Source organism: Cyprinus carpio, chromosome B8 (genome assembly GCF_018340385.1).
Source record: "Cyprinus carpio isolate SPL01 chromosome B8, ASM1834038v1, whole genome shotgun sequence".
In the NCBI taxonomy this organism is placed as follows: domain Eukaryota; kingdom Metazoa; phylum Chordata; class Actinopteri; order Cypriniformes; family Cyprinidae; genus Cyprinus; species Cyprinus carpio.
In genome coordinates this window covers 17,548,855-17,575,491 of record NC_056604.1, presented here as the reverse complement: position 1 = coordinate 17,575,491, position 26,637 = coordinate 17,548,855, and the positions used below count along the sequence as shown (strand labels likewise).

The window sequence follows — 26,637 nt, the reverse complement described above, 5'->3', positions numbered from 1 at the left end:
TGAACGAACAAACACAAATCGCAGTTCACACATGCAAACAGAAAAAGATGTGACACAGCCCAATGCAGCACACAGAGAGACGCGTCTCAAAGCGCTTCAACACCGAATTTGCCTCTTCTTGCTCTCGTACAGACAAATACATGCAAAATTGTCAAAATACCCGTCTTGGAGAGTATCCTCGAAAAAAATTAGTCGGTTATGTCTTGAGTGAAAGTAAACAGTGGAGAAAGAACTCAGATGTGTATCATTATAATGGATGAATTGTCTCTTAATGTGACTCCAAGAAAATAAAAGAAAGAAAATTACTCACTGCTCTTGACTGAATTACTTTGTAGATTTGACAAGAATTAATCCACAGTCAAACCATAATTCCAGTCATATCATTTTTGATTTTTTTTTTTACTATGGGTGCAGGACACTATAGTTCATTTATGTAAGTGAGTATAGCTAAATAAAGTAAACTGTGACATTATACCCAAAAATTCTTCATACAATGGACTACCAGTAAAATTTATTAAAAAATTGGAGAACGAAAATTATTCAGACACTTTGACCTGTCCATGTTTTTCTTAAGTTTTACACCACAGACTGGACACAATAAAGCATTGCTTGGTAATTGGTCAACAAAAGTATTGATAGTTGTGTAAATATTGTCATACTAACAGTTATCTGAATTTTTGGTTGATTGTAATCCATTACATAGGCCTACCTTTCTATCAAAGTTATCTGACATTATCAGATGAATTTGTTCTGACTCAGTTTAACTGAGTTTTTGAGTTTATTACCATTTGCTAAACATTATGTAAATGTATGTGTATATATGTGTATATATACTGCCTTTCTATCAAAGTTATCTATATATATATATATATATATATATATATATATATATATATATATATATATATATAGCACAAATAAATAAATAGAACATAGAACAAATAGAATTGCGTGGGCCCCTATAATTGTCACCACCTTTCACCCCACTAGCGATGGCCCTGTCCATGTTTAAGATGTAAAAGCAATTCTAAGTAGAAATTGCATGTAGACAGTTCCTTAAATATTTTAATTCCTAGTGTAGCTCTGCTCTGTTACCACCAATAATAAAATGAAACAAAAATAAAAGCGGCTGGAAGTTTCTTTATTCAGTGCTGCTGTTGTAAGCCTGTGTTCAAAGCTTCAGTGATCTGTCCAGTTAGTGGTGTTCTGCTCGCTCTTAAACCCTTCACTGAATGCTTAGCAAAACCCCTAAATGTAACATTTCCTCAACAAACACTGCTTCTTCTGTGTCTTCAATGGCCCTCTGTTGATGGAAAATAACTGTCACTCAGCGAACTCTCTGTATGTATAATTTGCTTTGCGATGATGTTTGGTAATGATGATATTTAAAAAACAAGTCTGTAGGTAAAGGTTATTTCATGTCATTATGTAGCGGTTACTGAATGTAGGTCAATTAAGTAATGACGCGCAGTACCGTCTGAAGACCGGAAGGGGGCGCCGAGAAAGTGACACTCGAGGGAGCCTAAAAACCTTTTTATTTAAAATATTATTATTTATTTTTAAATTATTTTTAAAGGTGTGTTTATTTAATTTAAATATGTTATCCTATATTTGCCGTCTCTTTCCTCAACCTCTAACTTTTTGGTTGTTATATTTGTATATTGTTTGTTGTAAATATGTCTGTCTGTTCAATGCTTTCAAAAAGGATTAAAACAGACTGGCGGCGCCATTTTTACTATTAAATCGGGGGTCCTGTGAGGCGATAGGGTGCGTGTGAAGAGTCTATGGGGCAGACACGACACCGGCAAAAGGGACGTTGCGTCATCGCCTGCGAACAATTCTATTGGCCGAGAGTCACCAGAAGGCGGGGTTTATCAGCGTTCCGACGTCAGAGTTTGTTTTGAGCATGCGTTGAAATACCACAGTGCCCCGTGTGTATGTCCGTGTGGTGCTATATAATAGAGAAACATCGCTCCGCTCGTCTCCTGCTCATCACATAAGCCAGTCTAGTCAGAAGACTCTGTCCTGCCGAAGGTGTTTGTTCAGAGAAAGCCGCTGTTTCTGTATTCACCCTCGGTAGTGGTCAAGTAGGACACTCAGAGCTGCTACAAGGTATACCACGACAGAACACAAGGGGAAATTACAGAAGAGGAAAACGATTCGTTTCCTCCCGGAAAGGTGAGAAATAAAGACCCCGTGTGTTTTATCACACCAGTGGTGTATTGTAATTGTACATATAAACTTTCTTAATATCAAACAGGCGTAATTATTATAATAATGGTTTAAAAATGTCCTAGTCGCATCCCATCAACCCCTCAGGTTCCAGTCCCAGAGATGCGATGCTGGCTTCTTCTAACTGGGTTGCTTATTAAAGACGATTCTGTTATATGATCATTTACAGTTTTCGTGTTTGGTTTATGTGTGTATATAAGACATGATCACTATTGATCTGTGTGTTGGGCCATGTTCATAGAGATGTTGGAACACAGACTCTTCTTTTTTTTTAAGGCCACGCGCTTTCAGTCCGTCTGGTTTGAGATGTATTTTCTCGTCTTGTAATAACTACCAGTGACAGCGAGTTAAACCCTCTCTCTTTTACAGGCTGCGCACATGCTTGATGCTTTTCATCTTTTAATTAAGGGATAATAATACAAGATTATGTTAAAATGTCAAGATTGAGTAAACTTAACGCAACACAGTATCAAGTATATGGTGTCCCATTGAAAGCAGTGAGACAATTGTTTTATGTTTCCGGTGTGATGATGATACGATAGTTTAAATATTAAACATTCTTATCTTAGTTGATTAAATAGAGGTATACTTCTTCTGACTATCTTTGAGAGGTATGTCAAGGTTAGTAATAATGTGATAGAGGTGACAAAGGGTGAAGCATGTGAGCAGGTTCATGCCGGTTCAGTAACTGACGTCATCATCTGTGACTCATGTGATGCAACCTGGACGTTTATTGTTTGTGCCTCAATAAATATCATGAGTGGTTTTGGTAACTTGTGCATGTTTTCCGTTAGTGAGTTTGTAAATGGTAATTAACTGTGTTTTTTAAGGAAATGGGTAGCAGGTAGTGTGGGCTAGTAAAAGTTTCTAGGTTAATTCCAGTCTCCAGTGTCAGATGATCCTTCAGAAATCATTCTAATATGCTGATTTGTTTCTTAAGAAACATTTCTTATTATCAGTGTTGAGAACAGCTGTGCTGCTTAATTTGGTGTGTATGTGTGTGGAATGAATAGAAACTTTGAAAAATAAATATTTTCTAACATTATAATGTCTTTACTGTCACTTTTGATCAAGTTAACATGCCCTTGCAAATAAAAGCAGTAGTTATTGAACAGTAGCGTATATGTTTATACTTTTGCTCAGCTCTTAAAAATGTATTCAGCAAGATCCTAGAGCAAAATCTTCCACGAGCCATCTTGATAACATGGGCCTGTCTGCTGACGGTCTCTTTCGAAAATAGTACATTGTAAACATTTTTACATTAATGTGCAAAATTGTTCAGTGGTTAATATAGAAACTTGCTACCTGACATACAAATAAAAATGTTCCTCAGCAATCTCTATGAAATGGATTTACCCAGCAATAATGAATGACTGGAGATGTAATGGAAATAATTTGATCAAACATTAAGAGAACACTGCAGTATGAATGGCAAAACACACCCTCTCCCACCTGCTTAATTATGAATAGATATAATAAAGGGCATCTCTAGCCAACCTATGCTCTCCATCTGTCTGATTCATTTTTTTTTCTGTTCTTTGATATTTGCTTATGAGTCATTGACAGTGTAAGTGGGTTTGGGTATTTGTGTAAATGCTGCCTGAAATGTCCATTCGTGTGGTGTTGTATGAACTATGACTTTTGGGATTCGTCTGGTCAGTGACATCTCCACCTAGATGCCAATAATGACATATTTCACCAGTGTATTTTTTGATAAGTGGGCAGTTTGATCCCATTTGCTTAAGATAACAAATGTCTCTGAGAAGCGAATTGATTTTTCTCTGTTTGAGCCATTCCTTTAATATTATATAAACTGAAAGGCATCCAGGATTGCATAAACAGTTCAGATAAACAGATGTAGCTCAGAGGAACACAGATTGGATTATGGCAGCTGTATTTTATAGCACAGGCTGTCAAACAGCAGAAGACTCTTTTGAGTGGAATGCTTTGCTCAAACAAATCTGTTGTGCTTGGTTTAGACTTGCCTAAATATTACAGAGAAGTTAAAGGCAGTGGATCCTAATAGTTGTATTTATCATCTATCATACATTAATAAATGTGTTTTAATTAGCTTTTGTGCATAGAGGGCTCTTTTTTGTTTTCCTCTTGCGTTTGTGTATTTGACAGCACAAGTTACTCTTCACAATCCAATCATGCCCAGAAGTGGATTTTTTTTTTTTAAAGAAATGACCAATTAACTGTATTGATTTCTCAGAGCTTAACTAAGTAAAGTGAGAACCATGTAATTAAATGGTGAAGCTGAGAGAGCATGTTAACAAACCAGCAGGCTGACAGTCACAAAACCTTAACACACTCCTGGAAAACAAGAGGGTATTGAAGTTTTTCTTCCTCTTTTTTGATTCTTTCTTTTTCTCAGTCACAAAATGGGATTTAGTCCCATGAAGCGAAAAAAAAATGGCATCACTCTTGTTCACGCTTGCGCTGTTTCAGTCTTTGTCAGACCATGTCAGATTCTCTGTTCTCTTTTTCTGTCTCTTTCCATTTTTCTTGAGGAAACATTTGCATTGTAAGGCTTTTCTTATCATTTACAGAATGAGTGTGTACAGGCTGTTGATTTAAATAAAAATCTTTGTAGTTTTTTTTTTCTAGTTTGGCAGCAATGAATGTGCATAACAGTTCAAAACAAAACTCATAAAAAAAAATTATGCTGATATAATAAACTTTCAATTGTGGTTGAATAAGCCCCATTTGAAACCATTGTGAAATAGCCCAGCCCTGAGATTTAAATTAGGATTCAAAACTTCACCAAAGTGAACTTTTGCACAATGTTTTTATTTTGAACTATTTTTATTTTTTTTATTTACACTTTTTTTGTTTTTTATTTACTGTATTGTTTTTTTAATTCTGTGTGGTTTATTTGATTATGTTTTGTATAATTTTGGTTATTTTGATTTCTCAAAATACCTTTTGTTTTTCCACAGAAGAAAAAGTTACACTGGGTTGGGACAGTGTGAAGGTGAGTAAATGATGACAGATTTTTCATATTTTGATAGCTATTCCAAGATTTTCTGTAGTTGTAGTTTCTAAAGTTGTATTTAATAACAACCTGTGAATTGCACCTATTGGCCTCTGATTGAGGTTGATCCTTTCAATAAATCATCATTATGGTACTTCCATAATTCAGAACCTATTGGTTTGTGGTAATGCAAATTCCGAGGATTTCACACCTTTGAAACCTTTCTCTTATGTCACTGGTTTCTCATCCGAGAAACCTCACCCTTTCAGTTGTTCATGTCCCATAAGGCAGTTTGTCAGATTTAACTCAATTGAACAGGGGATTTGTGTAATTTTCCTTCTTTTTTAAAAAAAGTTTGCATAATTAGATGAGTCAGGGCTCTTAATACCTGCCAAATCAAGGTTGAGACAAAGATTGCTTGAAACAATATGTTCTTTAGCAAATGGCAGAAGTGTGAGACCATTAATGACATTTGAGGCAAAACAGGTTTGAGCTTTCAGCTAACACTAGATCCGAATGATGCAATGCAACAAAAGAGAATCCATTATAATCAGTGATTTTGGATGCTGTGCGGCAAATCCCCAACAGTAAACTGATGTCCTGTTCTATTTCTGACATACTCCAAGTGCTCACACTACTTCTGACATGAAGGACAAGTAAATGTGTGACAGTTGCAATTTTATACTTTATGCGCATACTTAACATATGTACTATAGCACCTCACAAAAATGCACAGAGCACATATATCATTTGTGACACCCCTTAGAAGTGAAGTGTACTTTGAAGTAAGTTGTGTGGGAATCTGTTCAGGGTTTGACCCTTAACAAGAATGTTCCCACGGTCATTCCTGCCTCCTCTTGCTTATGGGTCACTGTCAGTATAAAGTGACAAACAAGTCCCTTCACTAGTTTCAGATATGAAAGAGACCACATAAAAGACATCATTATTAAACAATTATTTGCTACTATCATAAAATGAATCTTTTATGAGAAATGATCACTGGTGGTTTTTCATCACATCAAATGATAATGAAGTCATCATGATGTTAAATACTTATCATTAGCTTTTATAGGCAAAAATAGCACTGCATTCATAACTTCTGCATTTTGTATGACCAGCTCAATTTTTTGAGAATGACCCTTGGCCTACCATAATGTTGAAACAACAGCATTTAAGCAGAGGGTGATTTAACTGTACTTGAACTGATTTAACTATATATTGGAACCGCATTTTGCTTCAGTGTGTGAAGCCTTTTTTAGTGACTTGCTTGGAATTTCATGTGTGGTTGACCTTAAAAAATTACATCGAAAGTAGACAACCCAGGTCACATGATATTGACTGCATGTCTTTTCAAATTTGGCTGACAGTGTCCTTGATGGTGCCTTTTTTGTCACAAGATAGGGGCTTTTGTAAGTGTCTCTTTTGTCAGAAAGATCTATAACTTGTTTGATTCAGTCTGTAGAATTTACTCTTCATATTGATTTTTAAGCTCTCTCCTCCACAGTTAAAGTTCCCCCAAAAATGAAAATTTGTTTTACTAATGTTTACCTGAATTTTTCTTTAGGAATAGATTTGGGGAAGTGGATCCTCTGCAGTGAATGGGTGCCGTCAGAATGAGTCCAAACAGCTGATAAAAACATCACAATTATCCACAAGTAATCCACACGACTCCAGTCCATCAGTCAACATCTTGTGAAGCAAAAAGTTGCGTGTTTATAAGAAACAAATATGTCAAGGCATTTTAACTTTAAAGCCAATATTAAACAATTATAATAATGCTTCCTAAAAGTCCATCCTCTGTTGTACTCTCACATCAAAATCCACTGACATTAATTTGGAACCTGAGCATATTTCTCTCTTGTTTAAGATTTAAGAAATATTGTGGATAGAGGACTTTAAGTTAGTCTTTGAGGTTTGTTTATTACAGACACACCGCTGTTTCTTCATAAGACGTTTGTGATGTTGTATTGTGATGTTTTTATCAGCTCTCATTCTGACGGCACCCATTCATTGCAGAGGATCCATTGTTGTGAAAGTATGGTAATGCTAAATTTCAATGAGGAAATGAACTCTTATACATCTTAGATGTACTGAGAGTGAGTACATTTCTAGTACTATTCCTTTAAAGTTTAATTTAGTGAAGTTCAGACTTAAACGCTGTTATTTTGACTTCAATCAGCTTGTTCTTACTGAACACCATTTAATCGTGCCACATCTCTTGAGATCTTTTAGCCCTCACTGTTCTGCTGACAGAAGCTCTTCAGATCCCCCCGTTGAGTCAAATGCCCCCTTCTTTCCCATGGGTTCCCTTTGTGTTTAATTGAAGTGCATCCAAGAGACCCAGTGGATATATTCATTTCTAAAGGAATTTGTCATTCTTTGATATTCACTGTACAGAAACTCAGCAGTTTGACCTGCACTCGCCTGTGAATGTGTGCTGTGATCCATAAATCTCCTCTTGCAACTGTCCCGTGGTGTCAGGCCCCTGTAGTGCTGTGCTATTGTCACTAATCTCACCTCTCCACTGAGAGGGCTAATTAAACGGCATATTTGAGTGAATTAGCTGGTAAGGAAAAATGTGTTGTCATGGCTGTGGAAAGGTCGCCTCTTTGTGCAAGCATGTAATTAAAGTGAAAAACAAGAATAATGACTCAGGTTTTTTTTTTTTTTTTTTTTTTTTTTTTTACTTTTTACTGGCAAAACCAACAAATATAAAGTCATTTATATACAGATTCATTATCATCATTAAATGTTATTGTATAAATGCTTTCTTGTTTTACTTATGAACAATATACAATATTACAATGAAGCCAAAACAGAACAGATTATTCAAATATTATTTGGAGTATATTTGGTTATATTGCATTAATGTACAGTTATATTTTTAGTACAAAATATTTTTTTTCTACCTGATATTATAATATTACAGAAACATTTTCGGTTTGAAGCCAGAATTATTTCTTTTGCGACTTTTCCCAATAAATATTAAAAACCAAAAGCTGACAGTAGTGCCAGTTAAGGACAACAGTAGCGATAACAACTCCCTTGAAAGATGCAAAGTGTATATTGACTTTTTATATGTACCTTGCAAATCATATTTCTTACTGTTAAAATATGTTTGGTAAGATTTGTATTTTTTTGTAGCACCCTCTTGTGGACACTAAGGGGCTTCTTGGAGCCTAATTTTAAAACCTTTGTCATAGAGAAGGGTATAAGTCACATTATTCAGCATGATCTTAGCAAGACTTAAGAGGAAATTTGGGAATGTACTGTATGTAAAATCTGCTAAGTTTTATTTGCCACGATTGAAAAGTTCCTCTAAACAAGCTAATGACAGACAGAGAACTAGTAAGTTCCATCAAGTCTCTGGATTGATTGTGAGACCAGCTCTGGTTTCAGTTCCATGATGGATGTTTGACCTCTGATCATGGGGAAAAAACAGCAACAACATTATACCGGTCAAAAGTCTGGTGTCAACTTTTTTTTTTTCTTTAAGAAATTGGAATTTTTTTCAACAAGGACACATTATATTGACAGTCAAGACAGTCTCTACTTTGTTTATAATTTGTTTTAAAAGATTTATATTTCAATTTAAATAAAATAAAATTACATTTGAATAATATTTCACAATGTTACTGTTTTTACTGTATTTTTGATCAAATAAATGTAGCTTTGGTAAACATAAAAAAAAAATTACATATTTATGGATCTTACTGACCCCAATTTTTTTTTTGTATTGCGCATACTGTTTGATTCTCAGAAAAATATACAGTGGCCCAAAAAAGTATCTGGACACTTAAGTCACACATACTATGTATGAATTCTCTTTGGGACTGAGTTTGACACATCTGAATTCCCATATGAGACAAGTGAAACTTTTAACGTTCACATAATGCTGCTAAATGTGTATTTAATGAACTGTCATATTCTGTCAATCTCTCTCAGTGGCCTTCACGAGCAAACGTCTGACGAGCAGATGTTTCATCATAAAGGCTGCAGCAGAAATGGGCTCAGTGTGTTTTGTCTGTAAATGTGTTTTGGAAGTGGGTGGATGTCTAGGTTTAACCTTTTAAACATCAGTAAGCTGTGGTTATGAGATAATGGCATCATTAAAGGTGACCAAAATGAAGTATGTGCTTCACATGCTAGTCACCAGTACAGCAACAGACAATGTTGTGGGAATATTACAAAATATTCTGTCTGGACTTTTCTTCCTTCAATAAAAGTCTGTCTCCTCTTCACAATCTTTAAAGCACCTCAAATTCTTCCTTAAATCTCCTCCTCATGGTGTCCTAAAGCTGTTTTGAGTTTGGTGGTTTAGACTTGCTCCAGTAATAATTGTTTCCCAGTGAGATGATGATCTCCAGGTTTAAGGTTTCTATTTTGAAGTCCAGTATTGATATTATATACACAGCTCACCCCAGTTAGCCAAATATTTTTGTGGCCCGGATTTATTTTTTTTGCCAGATCTGCGTGGATGCATTGTTTGTGAAGTTTGAGTTGTTGGATTTGTTGTTTAGCTGCCTGTCATGTAATCAAATGAAATCAGGATTAAATCTGCTCAGACAAACCGTGGGTGACAGCAGTATCTGTGGATGGACCGTCCTGATGTGTTTTGGACCGTCCGCTGATGATCACATTAAGAGGACATGTATTATACCTGATGGGTCATGACTAACAGCAGTAAAGCTGAATGTTGATATAAACTGACAGCTCACTTTATTTGTGTACGTGCCCACAGGCAGACACACACACATGTATACACAGCCGGATATCTCTGATCAGTGGAATTATTTCAAGAAAATGTGCTCAAGTTCTGACTCATATATTCATTTTATTTATTTTTTATTTAAAGGAATGTCTCAACATTTGTCTGCCAGATCATTTGGTGCAGCATTCAGACATGATCCCATTTAGTTTCAGTCATATATTTAGTCGCTTTCAGTTTCAGAAGGATGCCCAAGCTTCTACTTCATGCACTATTTAGCAGAGGACATGATTTTACCCATAACTCCATGTGGCTAAGAGTAGATTTGCATTGAGGAGGTCCATAAGGTGCCGTTTGATATTGGATCTTCATGTGCAGTAACATTTACTGTTATTTAGCAAATTTTGCGTATAAACTCCAATCAGTTTAGTTAAAAAAAAATAAAATAAAAAAAATTCCCACACAGATTTCGCAGTTGATTCCGGTCCTCCATACTTATTGAGTTCTCGTGAAAAGGGAAGACGTGGTAGTGATGACTCACTGATTCTGTATGTGAAAGTTTTCAGAAAAATTATGTGATTTCATAGTCTATGAGAATTAGTAAAATTATGGGAAATACCCGCAACCCGCACCAAAACTCAAGCCCTGTTTAAATGAGTACGAGGACAAGTACAAATTATTGACTGTGGCAATCAGCTGCATGCTAAAGATGTTGTTGGTAGAGCTTAACTTGTTTTATACTGACGATATTTGTTTTAGCTTTGTGAAGTGTGGATTTGCTTATAGGCAAGCACATTCTAAATATCAACATGCTAATTAAACAACATGCTTTGAATAATCAAGTAGAGATGTTTGTGGCAAAATGGCTTGTGATTTGTATTTTGGCTGCTAATTAATGCCTGTCTCCTCGATCTTTCTTTTTGTCAACCCTCATTCCTTTTCCTTTTCCATCTCCCTACCTCTTTTCTTCTGTCTTTCTCTTTTCCACCCTCTCTCTATCCTTCTCTTCTCCCAGTTTAACCCCTCCCACACAGATGCTTCCGGCCGACCTGATTGGTGGGAGTGATGTGGGAACTAGGTACTCCTTTCTTTACTGTCCCCAGCTGCACTTGGACACCTGCTTTCCAAATAAAAATCAATAGAATGTCACAGTAAAATGTAAATAAAACTTTTAATTTAAAGTCTGTGTAAAGGCAATTCAAAGAATCGTTTCCGAACACATTATAAATGTTAGATATTGTGTTGAAATTGAAACCATTAAACAGTTTTTCAGCATTTTTTGTTCCTAAAACTATAATAACTGTAGCGCGTTAGCATCAGTGGTTTGTCTACTCGATCACGAGTTACTGTCTTTACCGTTATTTACTACAGCCTTGCTAGTTAGCTATGCCTTCATCACGTAAATGTATATTAACTGGTTGGTTCAGGTTGTAGTGGTATTTAACACTTGAGAAAGGTGGCAGCTTTCCTGTCAGTGGGTGTGGTTTCAGTGCTGGCAATGGACACGCCCCCAGCATTTAAGAGCAGTTCCATTTTGGTTTTAATAAATTGAAGACAACGGGACAATCAACCGTTAATCCAGGGTGTTTTAGGGGATTAAAATATATCTGACCGGTTATATGGTGGTTGAATGAATGAATGAATGAATATAACCCCCTGTTCTACTCCTAACTATGTTGGATGCAAAACTACAATAACTGATCATAATACTTATCTATTTAATCTAATAATCTATTAAGATTCTACTAAATATCTGATCTACATCCAAGTCAACCGAGTTAATGTCAAAATTTCTTGACGTTTTGTGACTGTGGCTAGTTTGGACACGTGTAGGAGTCTGGCACGGCATGTGTAGCACTTAGGGGGGTTTTGTGGACCCAGATGGCTTTTAGATACCAAGCAGATGTGATTGTCCTGGAGTTCAAGGCTGCTGCAGGATCATGGGTGATATGGGGGGATGCAGCCATTTGTGGTGCACTGACGTATCTAATCACTGTCATTAATAGGGAGGGTGCTGGCCCGAGGCCACAAGAAAAGTAAACAGGACTTGATGTTTACCAAAATCAACAGTGTCCGCTGATAAAGTGACCTTCACCAGTCACTCGCTATCTTTCTTTTGCTTCTGTTTTCCATCTCACCCATCCTGTCTTCATCATCCTACTCCCGCCTCATTTTTCATCACCTTAAACTTTATTATTTTTTTTACCTCACCACCTCTTTACCTCTTTTTTTAAACCTTTTTTGCTTGTGTCCATAAATGTAGATGTTTGATCACACATCATTGTTATATAAGTGGTCATTTGAGTCCAAAATCACTCTGTAGTGTGTTAACCGTTATTCATTTGATTAATGGTCTCAGATCTGGATTTGCTTGAAGTTTCCATTTCATTGCATATTGCATAACTTATTAATCAGTTCATTCAGCCTTTGCCTCCATAAAATGAGTGTGAAGTACTCCATTTTTATTTAACAAAAAAACGAAGGGATGATTTTTAGGGAATTATATTGGTTTATGACTATATGGATTATTATTTTATTTTGTGGAATGATTGCAGGAAGTCTTCAGATGAGCACTTTCATTTCATTATTCATTCATGAATAACATTCCTCTGTTTTCTGACCCCAGATGACCTGGCTGGCCAATCAGTGGAGCATGCGAGTGTGCTGACAGCCAGAGCAGCAGTGTTTCTACCAGAGCGTGAGAGTGAGTGGAGGAGAGGAACGGAGCAAGAGGGAGAGGAGCAGGAGGAGGAGGACGAGGCAGAGGAGCGAAGGGGAGGAATGGGTGTTGGTAAAAACACCACCCCCAAATCCATGGACTCCGCCGCAGAGCCTGGCAAATATGAGGAGGAGAACAAACACAGTGCACACTTCTATCCCATCCCAGTGAGTGTGTGTTCGTCTGTGTGGAATGATGCTAATCATAGGGTCAGAAACAATGCCTTCTAGCCTGTTATTACAGTGACTGTTATTACAGAATGTGCAAATTGCAACTTGCCATTTAAAAGCTGGATTTTCAGAATTTTCTGTTTCAAGTCTCAGTAAGCTACAAGGAATGACAAACAACTTATTTATAATCATGGTATACATAAGGTTTCTTTTGGAGATACACACACAAGTTATAAATATAGTGGTGACACTTCACAGTAGGGTTGTAAATACACTACTTTTCAAATGTTTAGGGTTCATTGCAGCAAGGATACATTAAATTGATCAAAAGTGACAGGAAATACATTAATGATGGTCTAAATAAATGCTGTTCTTTTGATTAAAGAATTCTAAAGAAAGTGTAACAGTTTCCACAAAAATAGTAAGCAGCACATCTGTTTTCCACATTGATAATAATATAAAATGTTGAACTATGAACTATCCATTTTATTAGAATGCCTTTTAAATACTGCAACATTTCAAGTTTTAGTATAAAATTACATTAATGTGTTATGAACAGGCATGAATTAACAGCGAAGAATAATCTCTTTATAAATTAACATGGTAATGGTTATAATCATTACCATTAATAAATGCTTAAATAATTCTACCCAGTTTTAACAAATAATATATTGTAATGCATTACTAATTTAATTATACAGTCTGTTTGTGTTTGTTACATGTGAGCACCTCATGTTCGCATTCTCACCACTGCAGGGAAGGTTTTTCTAAAAGTGAAACAAACCGACCACCTATAAGCAGCTGCTGCTTTTTGATAGTGTATTTGTTGCTAAGCATGCATATTTAAACAAAGCATGTCAAGAGATTAGAGACATGCTGGAAGAGATTATCTTTTTAAAGAGTCTTTTTTTCACAGGAGTGACCCTTTATCAGTCAGTTCATTATGGTCTGCTCTCTGTAACTTTATCTGTTCACTCATTTAAAAAGAAGTGTCAAGACTCCTTAGTCACCATGCCTAACACTCCCTTAAATGCAGTTCCATAACAAACCATGTCTTGTAACATTTATGTGTATTATATCATTCTTTTAAATTGATGATGAATTATTAGTGACGCATGTTCTTTTCTAGTCCCCTTGCTGAGTCATTTCTGTATATAATAATTGTTTGAGGTTGTTAGAAAGACCGTGTTGTAGCCATCTAAATCTATGATGTAATTCGAAACCACCAAAAACTCCACTACTTTAGAGTTAAACCTTATGTAATCCTTGTTTTGGTGAACTCTTCCCTACATGAGTGTGGTCACTTACTGTATCTGCATAACCCTGCCTCTGAGTGCCCTATGCCCTATGCGCTTGTCACTGAACCCTAGCATTTGAATTTGGCAAAGAGAACCAAAGAAAAGCTTCTGGAAGCTTAACCCTTCCTGTGCCAAACTCACCTACATAATGTTTGATTTCTTACAAAGATGTCCGCATTCACTTTGACATCCTTTGTCATGTCAGTAGAAGAGTTTGCAAGTAGTGTCACCTGTTTTTTTGTTACTTGGTAAATATGTGATGCACATTTCTGTGTATTTGACAGGTGGTTAATGGTGTCATGCAGACCCCCGGAGATCAGGACACAGAGGACACGCAGCTCATGGCCATTTATACAAAAGACAGCCAGACTGAGGACAAAGTGAGTTTTTTGTTACGCTTTTGGTACTATTAGAAATGACACACTTCACCTTTAAATCAAGGGTCTGCTCGTACCAGTCCTGCTTATCCTTCTTAAGCCCTGTTCTGTAATAGCTCATTCATTATGACTCGGCACTTTTCCCCCACAGAGGGAACGGGATTTGGGAGGTCACAACAACCAGTGGAATTTCCTCAGTGTTCGCCTCTAATACAGCAATGCTGATGCAACACATTGGGATTCTTTTTTTTTTAGTTTGTCTCTCTGGTTCTGTGTTCCCACTAATATTTGTCAGAAATGAGAATTATTTAACTGGTAGTTGAATTGTCGTAACAAATAACTGTTGCATCTCAGAATAAAACTTTGAAAGACATACACAAGAGTTTTATGGCTGTACTGTATCCTTGCACTGTTTTAATTAGCCAAACTGTTAAAACAAGTATGTATTTTCCATTACAACATATTTAAGATGTAACAGAATAACTCTTATAGTAATGTCTTCTATCAATTTGGAATTTATTCAGCAGTTTGAGTTAATTTCAGGATAATTGCATATAGAGGAACTGATTTCCTGCTGATGCCATTTGAATTGCCAGCGGTTTTGCTGTGTGTGTGTGTGTGTTTGTGTGTGTGCTGATGCTGTTTATAGCGTACGGCTCACTCAACTTCTCGGTAATAGAGATTGGTTACCATAGGAACAGCCCAGAGCCTGAATCCCGTGTGTCTTGTGTTTCCTCTCCTCTTCAGTGCTCCATATCAGAGACTGTGGACAGTACAGACAGCACAGATGCAAGGAGAATGGACATGATATACACCATAGAGGACACACCACCTTGGTACCTGTGTGTGTTCCTAGGTTTACAGGTACAAACACATGCACAGCCACATGTGGACATACTGGCTTGAACATTCAAGTGTAGAGTGATGTGCCCAAGATGTTTAAGATATTCATATACCAACAATGACTCAACAAAGGGTTTATAGCAGTGACTAGATTTAGATATTACAGAATTAATGCTTGAGTTTGAAGCAGTAACACTCAGCTTTACAGTAGTGACACTTATCTTTACAGCATTGAGCACTGAGTATGAAGCAGTGGTCCACATTACAGCACTGAGTATTTGACTTTACATTTTACAGCAGTGACCATCGAGTTTTAGCAGGGACCCTTGACTTTACAGCAATGAATCCTAGAAAGCGAGCTTACAGTGAATTCAGTGACCCTCAACTTTACAGTGCATTCACTGTGTTCCCTTGGAAACAGTAACACTCAACTTTACACAATGACCCTCAACTTTAGAGCTGACACGCAATGCTCTACCACTGAAGAGCGGTAATTTATACAGCAGTGAAACTTGACTGGAAGCTGAGATCAGTAACATTCAGTCTTACACTGAGCCTCAACTTCACAGCAGTGAATCCTGGATTTTAACTGAGCCACAGGAACACTGAGCTGAGCTACCACTGAGCCACAGGAATAGACCCTAAACTTTAAAGTCTAGTTTCACTACTGAAAGTTGAGGGTGACCGCTTCAAAGCACTGACACTCAACTTGAAGCAATGACCCTAGAATTTACATCAGTGACCCTTAACATTGAAGCAGACTAGAGAATTGATATTCTCCTTTACAGAGATAAAGATACTGATATTTTTTCTTTCCCCACCATTCTCCCTCAGCACTATCTTACCTGCTTCAGTGGAACTATCGCTGTGCCCTTCCTGCTTGCTGAGGCCATGTGTGTGGGATTTGACCAATGGGCAACCAGTCAGCTGATTGGCACCATTTTCTTTTGTGTGGGCATCACCACCCTGCTGCAGACCACCCTTGGCTGCCGGTAAGTGTGTGTTTGTTAAAGCAAGGTTTAGAATGTGTTCCAGACACATTGTGCCATGGTGACAATGCAAACTACAGGTTTGCATCCAGCCTGCGTGGTGAATCCCATGCAGTGCTCCACTGTCGGTGGAGTTTAATTAACTTACAAGTAAGCTCAACAGTTTACTTATACCTTATATAACTTTTTTTCAGAACCCATTATTTTTAATGTATAAAAGAATTCAGTCTATGGTAGAAATCCATGTTGTAATGTTATGTGTGTGGGTGGTTTTATTGATTACTTTCAGGATGTTAGATTCAGGCTTAGTTTACAAGTGCACTTAAGTTCAGCAAGTTTTGCTTCTACTTCACTCCCCTTCTGTTCACTTCCAGAAAATATGGTAGAGAAGATGATAACATCTAGAACATTCTGACCACAGTAAAGACAGCTGTGGAGAATCTCGGCTTGTCATCATAATAGAAATTATGTAGTGATTGTGGGATATTTTTCGACCACAGTAAAGACAGCTGTGGAGAATCTCGGCTTGTCGTCATAATAGAAATTATGTAGTGATTGTGGGAACATATCATTCTCATGTTCATGGGTTGGGTAAGCGATTCAAAACAAGGGCATGAATGTCATGACCTCACAGAGGTGAACTTTCCATATTTGGTTTTGCACAAAAATGTTAAAAAAAAAACACGTTGTTTCATTCATGTTATTTATTTATTTTATTGTCAGGTGAAAGTAACCTACTAACTTACATTTAGTGTCAATTAAAATATTTCTCTCAGTTCTGTGAAGAGGAAGGGCGTTCCCAAGTTTTATTTTTTCCACTGGCTGGAAGACACAAGAACTTGTATTCAAGGTGCTTTTAGCTATATTCTTTCCTCCAATTACAATTCTTGAAGGCCAATTTCCTGATATGGCCCATTAGCCTTGAGATTTCTTTGACAACATCTCTCTGTTTTAATGACACTCAACCCACTTAGACACACAAGGTTGACCGCATTTTATTATGAAAGAGAAAAAAAAGAATTGGAAAGTGGAAGAGAACACAACAGCTTTCTTGTGGTGTAAGAGCTGCTTTTGTTGGAACAAAATCTAACTATCAGTTGTTCGTGTAACAAGGAGGTCTGGAGAAATATGGGTCAGTTCAGTTTTAGCTGTGGTCATCGGTGGATCTTTGTGTTTGTGATTCATGTTCTTTAATCACTCAGTAATGAAGGCCTTCAGCTCTTTATAGTGCTCCAATTCAGACAGTGCACTGTGTCCGGGACACTCTGTAAGATTTAAACTACAAATCAGTCATTTTAGTTTTAAATTCACCGTCATATCCAGTATCGCCTGCTACTGATAAATAAATTGTAAAAAATGTCTACGATGTTAGCCAGTAACTATTTTGGTTACTGCATCAAGTAAGCAAATAGATTTGTTACAAAAAAAAAAAAAAAATTCAAATAAGTGCTGTCCTTTTGAACTTTCTATTCATCAAATAATTCTTAAATACTGTATCATGGTTCCAAAAAATATTTAAAGCACAGTTGTTATCACCTTCAATGAAGAAATGTTTCTTAAGCAGTCAATCAGCATGTTAGAATGATTTCAGAAGGATCATGTGACATTTTCAGCATCTTTTTTTTTTTTTACATAATTTGCAAACCATTAACCTCAGTTGCCTCACCTCTGCTTTGAATAAGGATCAAGTGCATTCGATAAAACAAAGGCATGCATGCTGGTCTCTTATAAAATAATTATTGCTTCAATGTCTTATCTTCAGTCCTTTATGCGCATACAAACATATAAAACATCATCAATCACAGCAACTCAGGAAACTGTTATATCCTCCGTAAGTTTCCACTGTTAATGCTTTGCTGCTGCACTGCAATTTAATGCAGTTAATGTTGTAATATAGTTTTATATGACGCAAAACCCCCAATAAGTTAGCAAGTGGCAGTGATGTCTTATGTGGCGTAGATTGCAGGAGGCTGAGTATCTGTGGAGGTCTGATCCTTCAGGCTGTTCATGTAATAAAGACATTTAGTCTTTGCCTGTTTTGTGTCTGGCACTCTGTGTTCTTTTGTGGCCACTTGTATTAGAGGGCCGTCTGATGTCTGTGATCCCTCCGTTTTGACGTCACTTGCTCGTGGCACATGCTGTCTCCAGGGAAACCTGAGTGAGTGCCTGAAAAAAGAGGAAACGAGAAGAAGATAAGAGTGGAGTTAGACCTTTGTGCTGACTCACTGTATGTGAGCTTTCTTTAATGCGTGTTTGTTTGCATATTTGATGATCACCAAAAACTATATTACTATATCACTTATACTAATGGAAAACAGAAATGAATGACCTGATACCTGTTACATCTACCTGATCAGTTTTTTCCACTGAACAGAGGATGAACTGATGTTTTGACCTTTAACTGAACACACATAAGGCAAACCTTTTAAATATAATCTGTGCTCATATGTTGTATTTTTGTACAATATGGTTCTTTTGATGTTACTGTGTTCATTGCTGGGTCATGATGGCCCTCCTCCACTCTTTGTTGCTCTGCAAATTAGCATCAAGTGTTCTTAAGCAAAGATAATCAGTTTCAAAATCAATGTCTTTTTAGAATGATTATTTTTAATTCTTATTCATGTGCAGTAGCACCAATCTTTACTAACAAACTTAAGAGCCCACATCAGTGATCATATGAGAAGTGTGTGTGGAGACATCTAGTGGTTGGAGCAGAAGTGCCCAAACTTTTTAATATGAAGGGCTAAAATTAGTTGATTGAGGGGTTAAGGCCAAATCTAAATGTTGCATTATATCCAACTATATTACTGTATGATAAAATATATTAAATAACATGTTAGTAAAAAAAATAAATGTTTTTGCATTTCAATACAAAATAAAACTAAAAAAAATACTTCAATGGAATTTTTTATTTATTTATTTATTTTATCTAATTCACTTTTTTTACATTTCAATACAAAAATAAAACTAAAAAATGTTAAAACAAAAATATAAATTAGAAATAAACACATACTTCAATGGATTTATTTATTTATTTATTTATTTTCTTTCCGTCCTTTTGTAATATCCTTTTGTGGCATGCTAGGCCAAATCAAAGGTCAGGGATAAGTCTTAAAATTATTTGTATTTAGTAACATGCTCTTAATTAAAAATAACTAAAAATAAAATGTACAAGAATAAAATGTTACCATATTTGACTCCTAACCCTAAGGTTGTGGGTTCGAGACCCAGCCGGCAATACCATGACTGAGGTGCCCTTGAGCAAGGCACCGAACCCCCAACTGCTCCCCGGGCACAGCAGCATAAATGGCTGCCGACTGCTCCGGGTGTGTGTTCACGGTGTGTGTGTGTGTGTGTTCACTGCTGTGTGTGTGCACTTTGGTTGGGATCCACTGCCTTAAACCACATGTAAAATGGTTGGTGTTGCAGTACATGTCAGTCAGGTGGTCTCTTCTTGTCAAAGTGTTCTCGGACAAAAATATTCTGCAATGAGGACCTGATCTTGAATTTAGTCGAAGGTCTGATTACCTGATTATTATCTTTTCTCCTCAGCCACACATAAATGTTTCCAAGGAGCAAGAGTGTTATGGGTCAGTCAGTACAAACCGTTCTTGTGAATGATTGTGTTTTTGTGTGTGTTTTGCCTCCAGGCTTCCATTGTTCCAGGCTAGTGCTTTTGCTTTTCTTGCCCCTGCAAGAGCCATCCTTTCACTGGATAAGTGGAAATGTAACGCAACAGGTACATGTCGCACACACACGCTCATGAACCCTCTCAGTCACGCTTAAAACCGTTAACCTGATTTCCCTGTTTCTCTGCAGCTTTTCCTTTATTAAATGCCACAGAGCTGCCACACACAGAAGACATCTGGTACCCCAGGATACGAGAGGTGTGTTAAAACAAAGAATGAAAGAGATGAGCTCAGACGAATTTAATGAGGAACATTAATGTAAAATTGATAAAGGAAGTGATGATGTGAAACTAATGAAAGAAAATGAGGTGACAAGTTAAGACAGATTGGTTATAACAGGTTTGGCCCACGGAACTGTGTGACCCTAAATTATGTCACAGAAAGGGCTCTGCATTGTCATAAAAAAAACAAAAACATTTATAGAACCATTGCAAGCGGTAATAAAAGGGGTAGTTAACAAATCATCTTTACATTAAAATTTAACGTTGCCATGTATTAAATACATAAATACTGTATAACTTTTTATAGCTAATTAAAATCTTAAAATTTGACTCCGGTAATATGAGCTCATTTAAATTGATTAAAATAGTTTTACATTAGTTTTAGCATGTCTTTTAATGTCATACAAATCACAATGTGTATAAATGTGTATTTAGTGCACTTAAATCAATAAAAAAGCTAATTGAGGCAGATTTATGTTCAGAGTGAATATACTGTAAAGATAAGTGAAAACCAGATACAGCAGAAAGAAAGAAAGAAAGAAAGAAAGAAAGAAAGAAATGTGTAATTATATTATATATAGTACATCAGGGTTATTCAAATCTTGCCCTGGAGGGCCAATGCAGTGCAGAGTTTGGCTCCAACCCTGATCAAAGTCACCTGCCTGTGATTTTCTAATGATCCCAAAAACACTGATTAGCATGCTCAGGTGTGTTTGACTAGTGTTGGAGCCAAACTCTGCACCGCATTGGCCCTCCAGGGCAAGATTTGAATAACCCTATAGTACATGGTGAGTTATGTAACTATACAATATTGAATATGTAACTTTGTTTAAAAATTGAACAACTATTATGTACAAATTGAAGCAGTAATAAAAACTATAGCTTGCACACACTCACTGTGTGTGACATGAAAATTCGGTTACCTGGACTTTCACTGTAGGAACCAAAACCTCTCAGATTTCATAAAAGATATCTTGATTTGTGTTTTGAAGATTAGCCAAAGTCTAATGTGCCTAAAGTGGGTTTGGAACAACAGTAGAGTGAATGAATAAATGATACATTTTCATTTTTGGATGAACTATCCCTGTATCTGTCTTTTAAGAGACTTTTGCCTAAACTGATTTGATATTGATTTTGGTGTGGCAGACGAAGACAAAGCAACTTGAGCCAAATTTGATTAAATGGAGCATTACGCTGTCTGGAGGTCTCTGTCAATGACACTTTTCAACCTTTGATCACTTTTAACCTTTAACTGCTTTTTTTTCTGCAGATCCCTCCTTATTCGTCTTTTTGTTTTTTTTGTTTTTTGCCTTTATATGCAATTAGATTTAAGCACAACTTCTTTGTCTCTCTCTCTGTAGATCCAGGGTGCTATAATAGTCTCATCTACAATAGAGGTGATAATAGGGGCCTTGGGTTTGCCAGGTGTCCTGTTGAAGTACATTGGCCCACTCACCATTACCCCTACTGTCACTCTCATTGGGCTCTCGGGCTTCCAGGCGGCTGGAGAGAGGGCAGGCAAACACTGGGGCATCGCCATGCTGTGAGTATAGTTCTCTCACACACACACACACACACACACACACACACACACACACACACACACACGTTTGTGTATATAACTGATCTGTAGCTCTGTGGAGCCAAAATGTAAACTCTCTCCGCTCTTTTAAACAGAACCATATTCCTGGTGCTGCTGTTCTCTCAGTATGCACGTAACATCCAGTTGCCGCTCCCCATCTACAAATCCAAAAAAGGTTGGACATCATACCGCCTGCAGCTGTTCAAGATGTTCCCAGTGAGTTTCCAAATTGATCCAAGATGAACATGTCTGTTCATTTCATTCAGGAATTGAGGGAAAATACCTAAAATGTATATGATAAGCGAGTACATCATGAATCATTTTTCCAAATCGTATTTTTGACTTATCATGAATCACTACAGTACACATATAATAAGCATTTATATTCAGACTATTTTAGGCTGCAGAGTAGCCCAGTACCTGCGTTCCAATACTAATGTTCTTCTGCAAGATGCATCCAGTTCTGTTTATTAACCTCTAAAGTGGCAAAAGTTACGGACTGCTTAAAGGGATACTCCAACCCAAACTAAAAATTTTGTCATTAATCATTTACCCCCATGTCGTTCCAAACCCGTAAAAGCTCCGTTCGTCTTCGGAACACAATTTAAGATATTTTGGATGAAAGCCGGGAGGCCTGTGACTGTCCCATAGACTGCCAAGTAAATAATAGTGTCAAGGTCCATTAAAGGTATGAAAGTCATCATCAGAATACTCCATCTGCCATCAGACGTGCAATCGGGGTTATATGAAGTGACGGGAACACTTTTTGTAAGCGGAGAAAACAAAAATAATGACTTTATTCAATAATTCCTTTGTCAGAAACAGCGCATCCTTGTGGCGCGGATGACGCAGAAGAGCATACGCAGCATACGGTGATAATGAGAGACACAGAGGAGACCGTTGAATTATTGAATAAAGTCATTATTTTTGTTTTCTTCGCTTACAAAAAGTGTTCCCGTCACTTCATATAACCCCGATTGCACGTCTGATGGCAGATGGAGTATTCAGATGATGACTTTCATACCTTTTATGGACCTTGACATTGTTATTTACTTGGCAGTCTATGGGACAGTCACAGGCCTCCCGGTTTTCATCCAAAATATCTTAAATTGTGTTCCGAAGACGAACGGAGCTTTTACGGGTTTGGAACGACATGGGGGTAAGTGATTAATGACAAAATTGTCATTTTGGGGGTGGAGTATCCCTTTAAGTATAGTAAATGTAGTATAACTATAGTTTATAAGCATATATGCCATTCCATTCAAACATATATTTAATATTTAATTATTTACTTGCTTACTTATGTTGTTGTTGCCAAACTTAAAAAAAAATAATACACACTAGTTGCATAGGAGATGACATAAGAATATTTACAGATTATTTTGTTTTTCTCAGTGCCATTCCATTAAAAAATATTTACTTTATTGCTTACTTGCTTATTTTGTTGCCATCGTTGTGATAAAAACATTAATAAACAACAAAACCTCATTGCAGCTAAAATCAGAATATGATCATTTCTGTTTTTTTGTTTGTTTTTTTACATTCAAGTGATAATCTGTGATCCATTTCAAATTCCAAATGTTGCTTTTTAAAACTATCAGCAGGTAAAGTTGTTGGACGTGTGTTCCGTATTTCAATAATCAGTGTGTTGCGTTTTTCATTTCCAAAATGATCCACATTCTCATAAAGGAATTCTCATGATCATTAGCAGTCTGGTGTGTCTCGCTCCCAGCAGCGTGAGCTTGGCACAGCTCGTGATCTGCCGTTAGCTCTGATGACAGCCGTAATTACCCTGCTGTTTCAGAGACAAGGTCTTTTTGGCCTGTGTTTTTAAATGGAAGCACAGCAGACAATGACATGGCAATGAAAGTGAGCGTGGGAGGCAGATAGAGGCAAGCCAAAATACACAGATTGATCCTTGATGATGAACCGTGAGGGAGTTTCAGCTTGCAGTGTTGTCTGCTTGTTTGAAGGCTAGTGAGGGAGGTTGGATAACATGTCTGGGTTACTCATCAGAATTTAGCATGAGAAGAGTTTCTTGTAAGTAACTGGGTTTATCTCTCTTTCTGTCTCTCTGTAGATCATCATGGCGATCCTTGTGTCATGGTTTCTGTGTTTCATCTTCACGGTGACTGACGTGTTTCCTCCTGAGAAGGACAAATATGGGTTCTACGCCCGAACAGACGCCCGACAGGGCATCCTGGCAGTCGCTCCCTGGTTTAAGATACCCTACCCCTGTGAGTGTTGGTTTTGAGTGTTACATGTGTGTTTTGCTTTTTTCCAAAACTTAGTGAACTGCACATGTTTGTGTACCTCTTTAGACCAACCTTTGTGAAAAACAAGTACACTTTAACATACTTTTAAAAAGAGTACTTATTATGAATATAATATACCTTTAAGTGTGAACTGAATGTAATGTTTTATGAGACTTATTTGTAATTGCAATTAAATGAGAGCAAAGTATTCAATTAACCTTCGTTGCGTAGGAATTTCTGTATGCTAAACCTGATAAGATTACCCATAATGCTTTGTGTGAACGGTTATGCATTTTAGTCCAGTGGGGGATGCCCACAGTGACAGCAGCAGGGGTGATTGGAATGATGAGTGCTGTGGTTGCCAGTATTATAGAGTCCATAGGAGACTATTACGCCTGTGCCCGTCTCTCCTGTGCCCCGCCTCCACCTGTACATGCTATTAACAGGTACAATACAAGGGCACAATTGCACAAAACTGATAAGACATCTAGCATGTTTGGTATCGTGAGGCGCTAATTTGGATCTCTTTTCCTCAGAGGGATCTTCATGGAGGGTCTTTCCTGTGTTCTCGATGGCATCTTTGGGACAGGAAATGGCTCCACATCTTCTAGCCCAAATATTGGAGTGCTGGGCATCACCAAAGTAGGATATTTTCCTATTTGGCCTCTCTGATATTTCTTTTGTGAAGTCGCTTGCAATTAAGAAAAGCCATATTGACTCATAAACTGGTTTTACAGTGCTTGGCTTCAAAGAGCTGGCTGTTAAAAGCACATAGAGTAGCAGCATGTGTTAGACTGGCCTTCAGTGACTGCAGTGGATCATTAGCAAGCTAAAATCCTTCAATACTGAAGAGAGCAGCTCTTGAGTTTCCTGTGAGCATCATTAAAATAAGCTCTGGCTGGCTATGTACTCCCACAGGAACTATTTATTACACATGCAACTGCTACTCATGAGGCTGCTACTTTGATTTGAATGGTTCTATAGTTACAATTTATCCTGACACATTTACTACAGCAGTTTAGGGGGGAAAAAACTAAGTATCACATTTACATCAAAAGTTTGGGCTGATTTCTGAAGGATCATGTGACACTAAAGACTAGAGTAATGATGCTGAAAATTCAGCTTTAACATCACAGGAATACATTACATTTTAAAATATATTACAATAAAAAAAGGATGTTTTAAATGATGATAATGTCACAATATTATTATCTTTACTGTTTTTTTGATCAAATAAATGCAGCCTTGCTGAGCATAAGAGACTTCAAAAACTGACCAAATACTTTCAAATCAGTGTATATTTTATCTCAGTTGTTACTGTATATTGCGATTGTAATTTAGTAGATCAGTCACAGAAAATCTTTGAGACCTGATTTTATTGAGAATCTTTAACCATGTTATAATCCATTGACATCCACTGCTTTCGATTCCTAATAATAATGCATACAAAAGTACATGAAGAGAATCACTGCATTTAATAAACAGCACTGATGCAGTAGTGTTCTCTGATTGGTTGGTTTCTTCTCTCTGTGTAGGTGGGCAGCAGGCGGGTAATTCAGTATGGGGCAGCACTGATGCTGCTACTAGGAATGGTGGGTAAATTCAGCGCTCTCTTCGCATCATTGCCGGACCCTGTTCTGGGGGCGCTGTTCTGCACTCTCTTCGGCATGATCACTGCTGTTGGCCTTTCCAACCTGCAATTTGTGGATCTCAACTCATCCCGCAATCTGTTTGTCCTTGGCTTCTCCATCTTCTTTGGCCTGGTCCTACCCAGCTACCTCAAAGGAAACCCTCTAGTCACTGGTAGATACACAAACACGTGTTTATAAACTCACCACATGGGGAATGATGATTGCTTCTTGAGGCACCAGTGTGGAACTGTATTCTTTTCTTCTTTTGTAGGTATAGTGCAGATAGATCAGGTGCTGAACGTTCTGCTCACGACTGCCATGTTTGTCGGAGGTTCAGTGGCGTTTGTGCTGGATAATACTATTCCTGGTAGGTGCAAATCTCATAATACACTCATAAAACTCTGCTATTTCTTTTCAATCCAATTAAACCTTTTGTGAAAATTCTTTTGTCACTTGGTAGCTCTCCTCCTTCAAAATAAACAAACTAGTTCATGTGTAAATAAACACAGTGCTGCGCTATACTGCACATAATTGAATTAAACCAAAGCCTTTGCGATTTGACAATCACACTAACCATATCATAATTTCAGTTTTATTTTCAATTAATTGTACATTATAAACTTTCGATGATCATGTTTTGCTTCATTTTTAGTGCATTCCCTGCTCTCCTCTCATGAACTCTTTCTACTCTATTCCAGGCACCCCGGAGGAAAGGGGCATCCATAAGATGAATCGTGGAAACAGCGTATCTAAACGGGACAGAATGGAGTCTTACGACCTTCCGTTTGGTATGGACTTCCTGCGGCGCCATCGCATTTTCCAGTACCTCCCAATCAGCCCCACTTTTGCTGGCTACCAATGGAGCGTCCTCACCCATGGCTGCCATAACAGAAGAGAGGACGACATGCCAACAAAGCCAGAAGTGGGAGAAAGTGGGGAGGTGTGA

General features: G+C 37.3%; 1 protein-coding gene across 1 annotated transcript; it reads left to right on the top strand.

Annotated features, from left to right (window-relative positions):
- The first annotated feature begins 1,891 nt into the window (after positions 1 to 1,891).
- Positions 1,892 to 26,637, top strand: LOC109065879 (solute carrier family 23 member 2-like). Its single transcript, XM_042729091.1, has 17 exons — positions 1,892 to 2,178; positions 5,175 to 5,209; positions 10,933 to 10,995; positions 12,544 to 12,803; positions 14,389 to 14,484; positions 15,229 to 15,345; positions 16,159 to 16,316; positions 19,964 to 20,052; positions 20,133 to 20,200; positions 21,585 to 21,766; positions 21,901 to 22,021; positions 23,886 to 24,042; positions 24,359 to 24,506; positions 24,597 to 24,702; positions 25,596 to 25,863; positions 25,963 to 26,058; positions 26,390 to 26,637. Exons 3-17 carry the CDS (start codon positions 10,983 to 10,985, stop codon positions 26,635 to 26,637), a joined length of 2,127 nt encoding a protein of 708 aa, XP_042585025.1. The 5' UTR covers positions 1,892 to 2,178; positions 5,175 to 5,209; positions 10,933 to 10,982.

Coding starts and splice junctions, on each gene's coding strand:
- LOC109065879 (XM_042729091.1), top strand. Junction 14,485..15,228: donor ACAGCCAGACTGAGGACAAA/GTGAGTTTTTTG, acceptor TCTCCTCTTCAG/TGCTCCATATCAGAGACTGT. Junction 15,346..16,158: donor GTGTGTTCCTAGGTTTACAG/GTACAAACACAT, acceptor ATTCTCCCTCAG/CACTATCTTACCTGCTTCAG.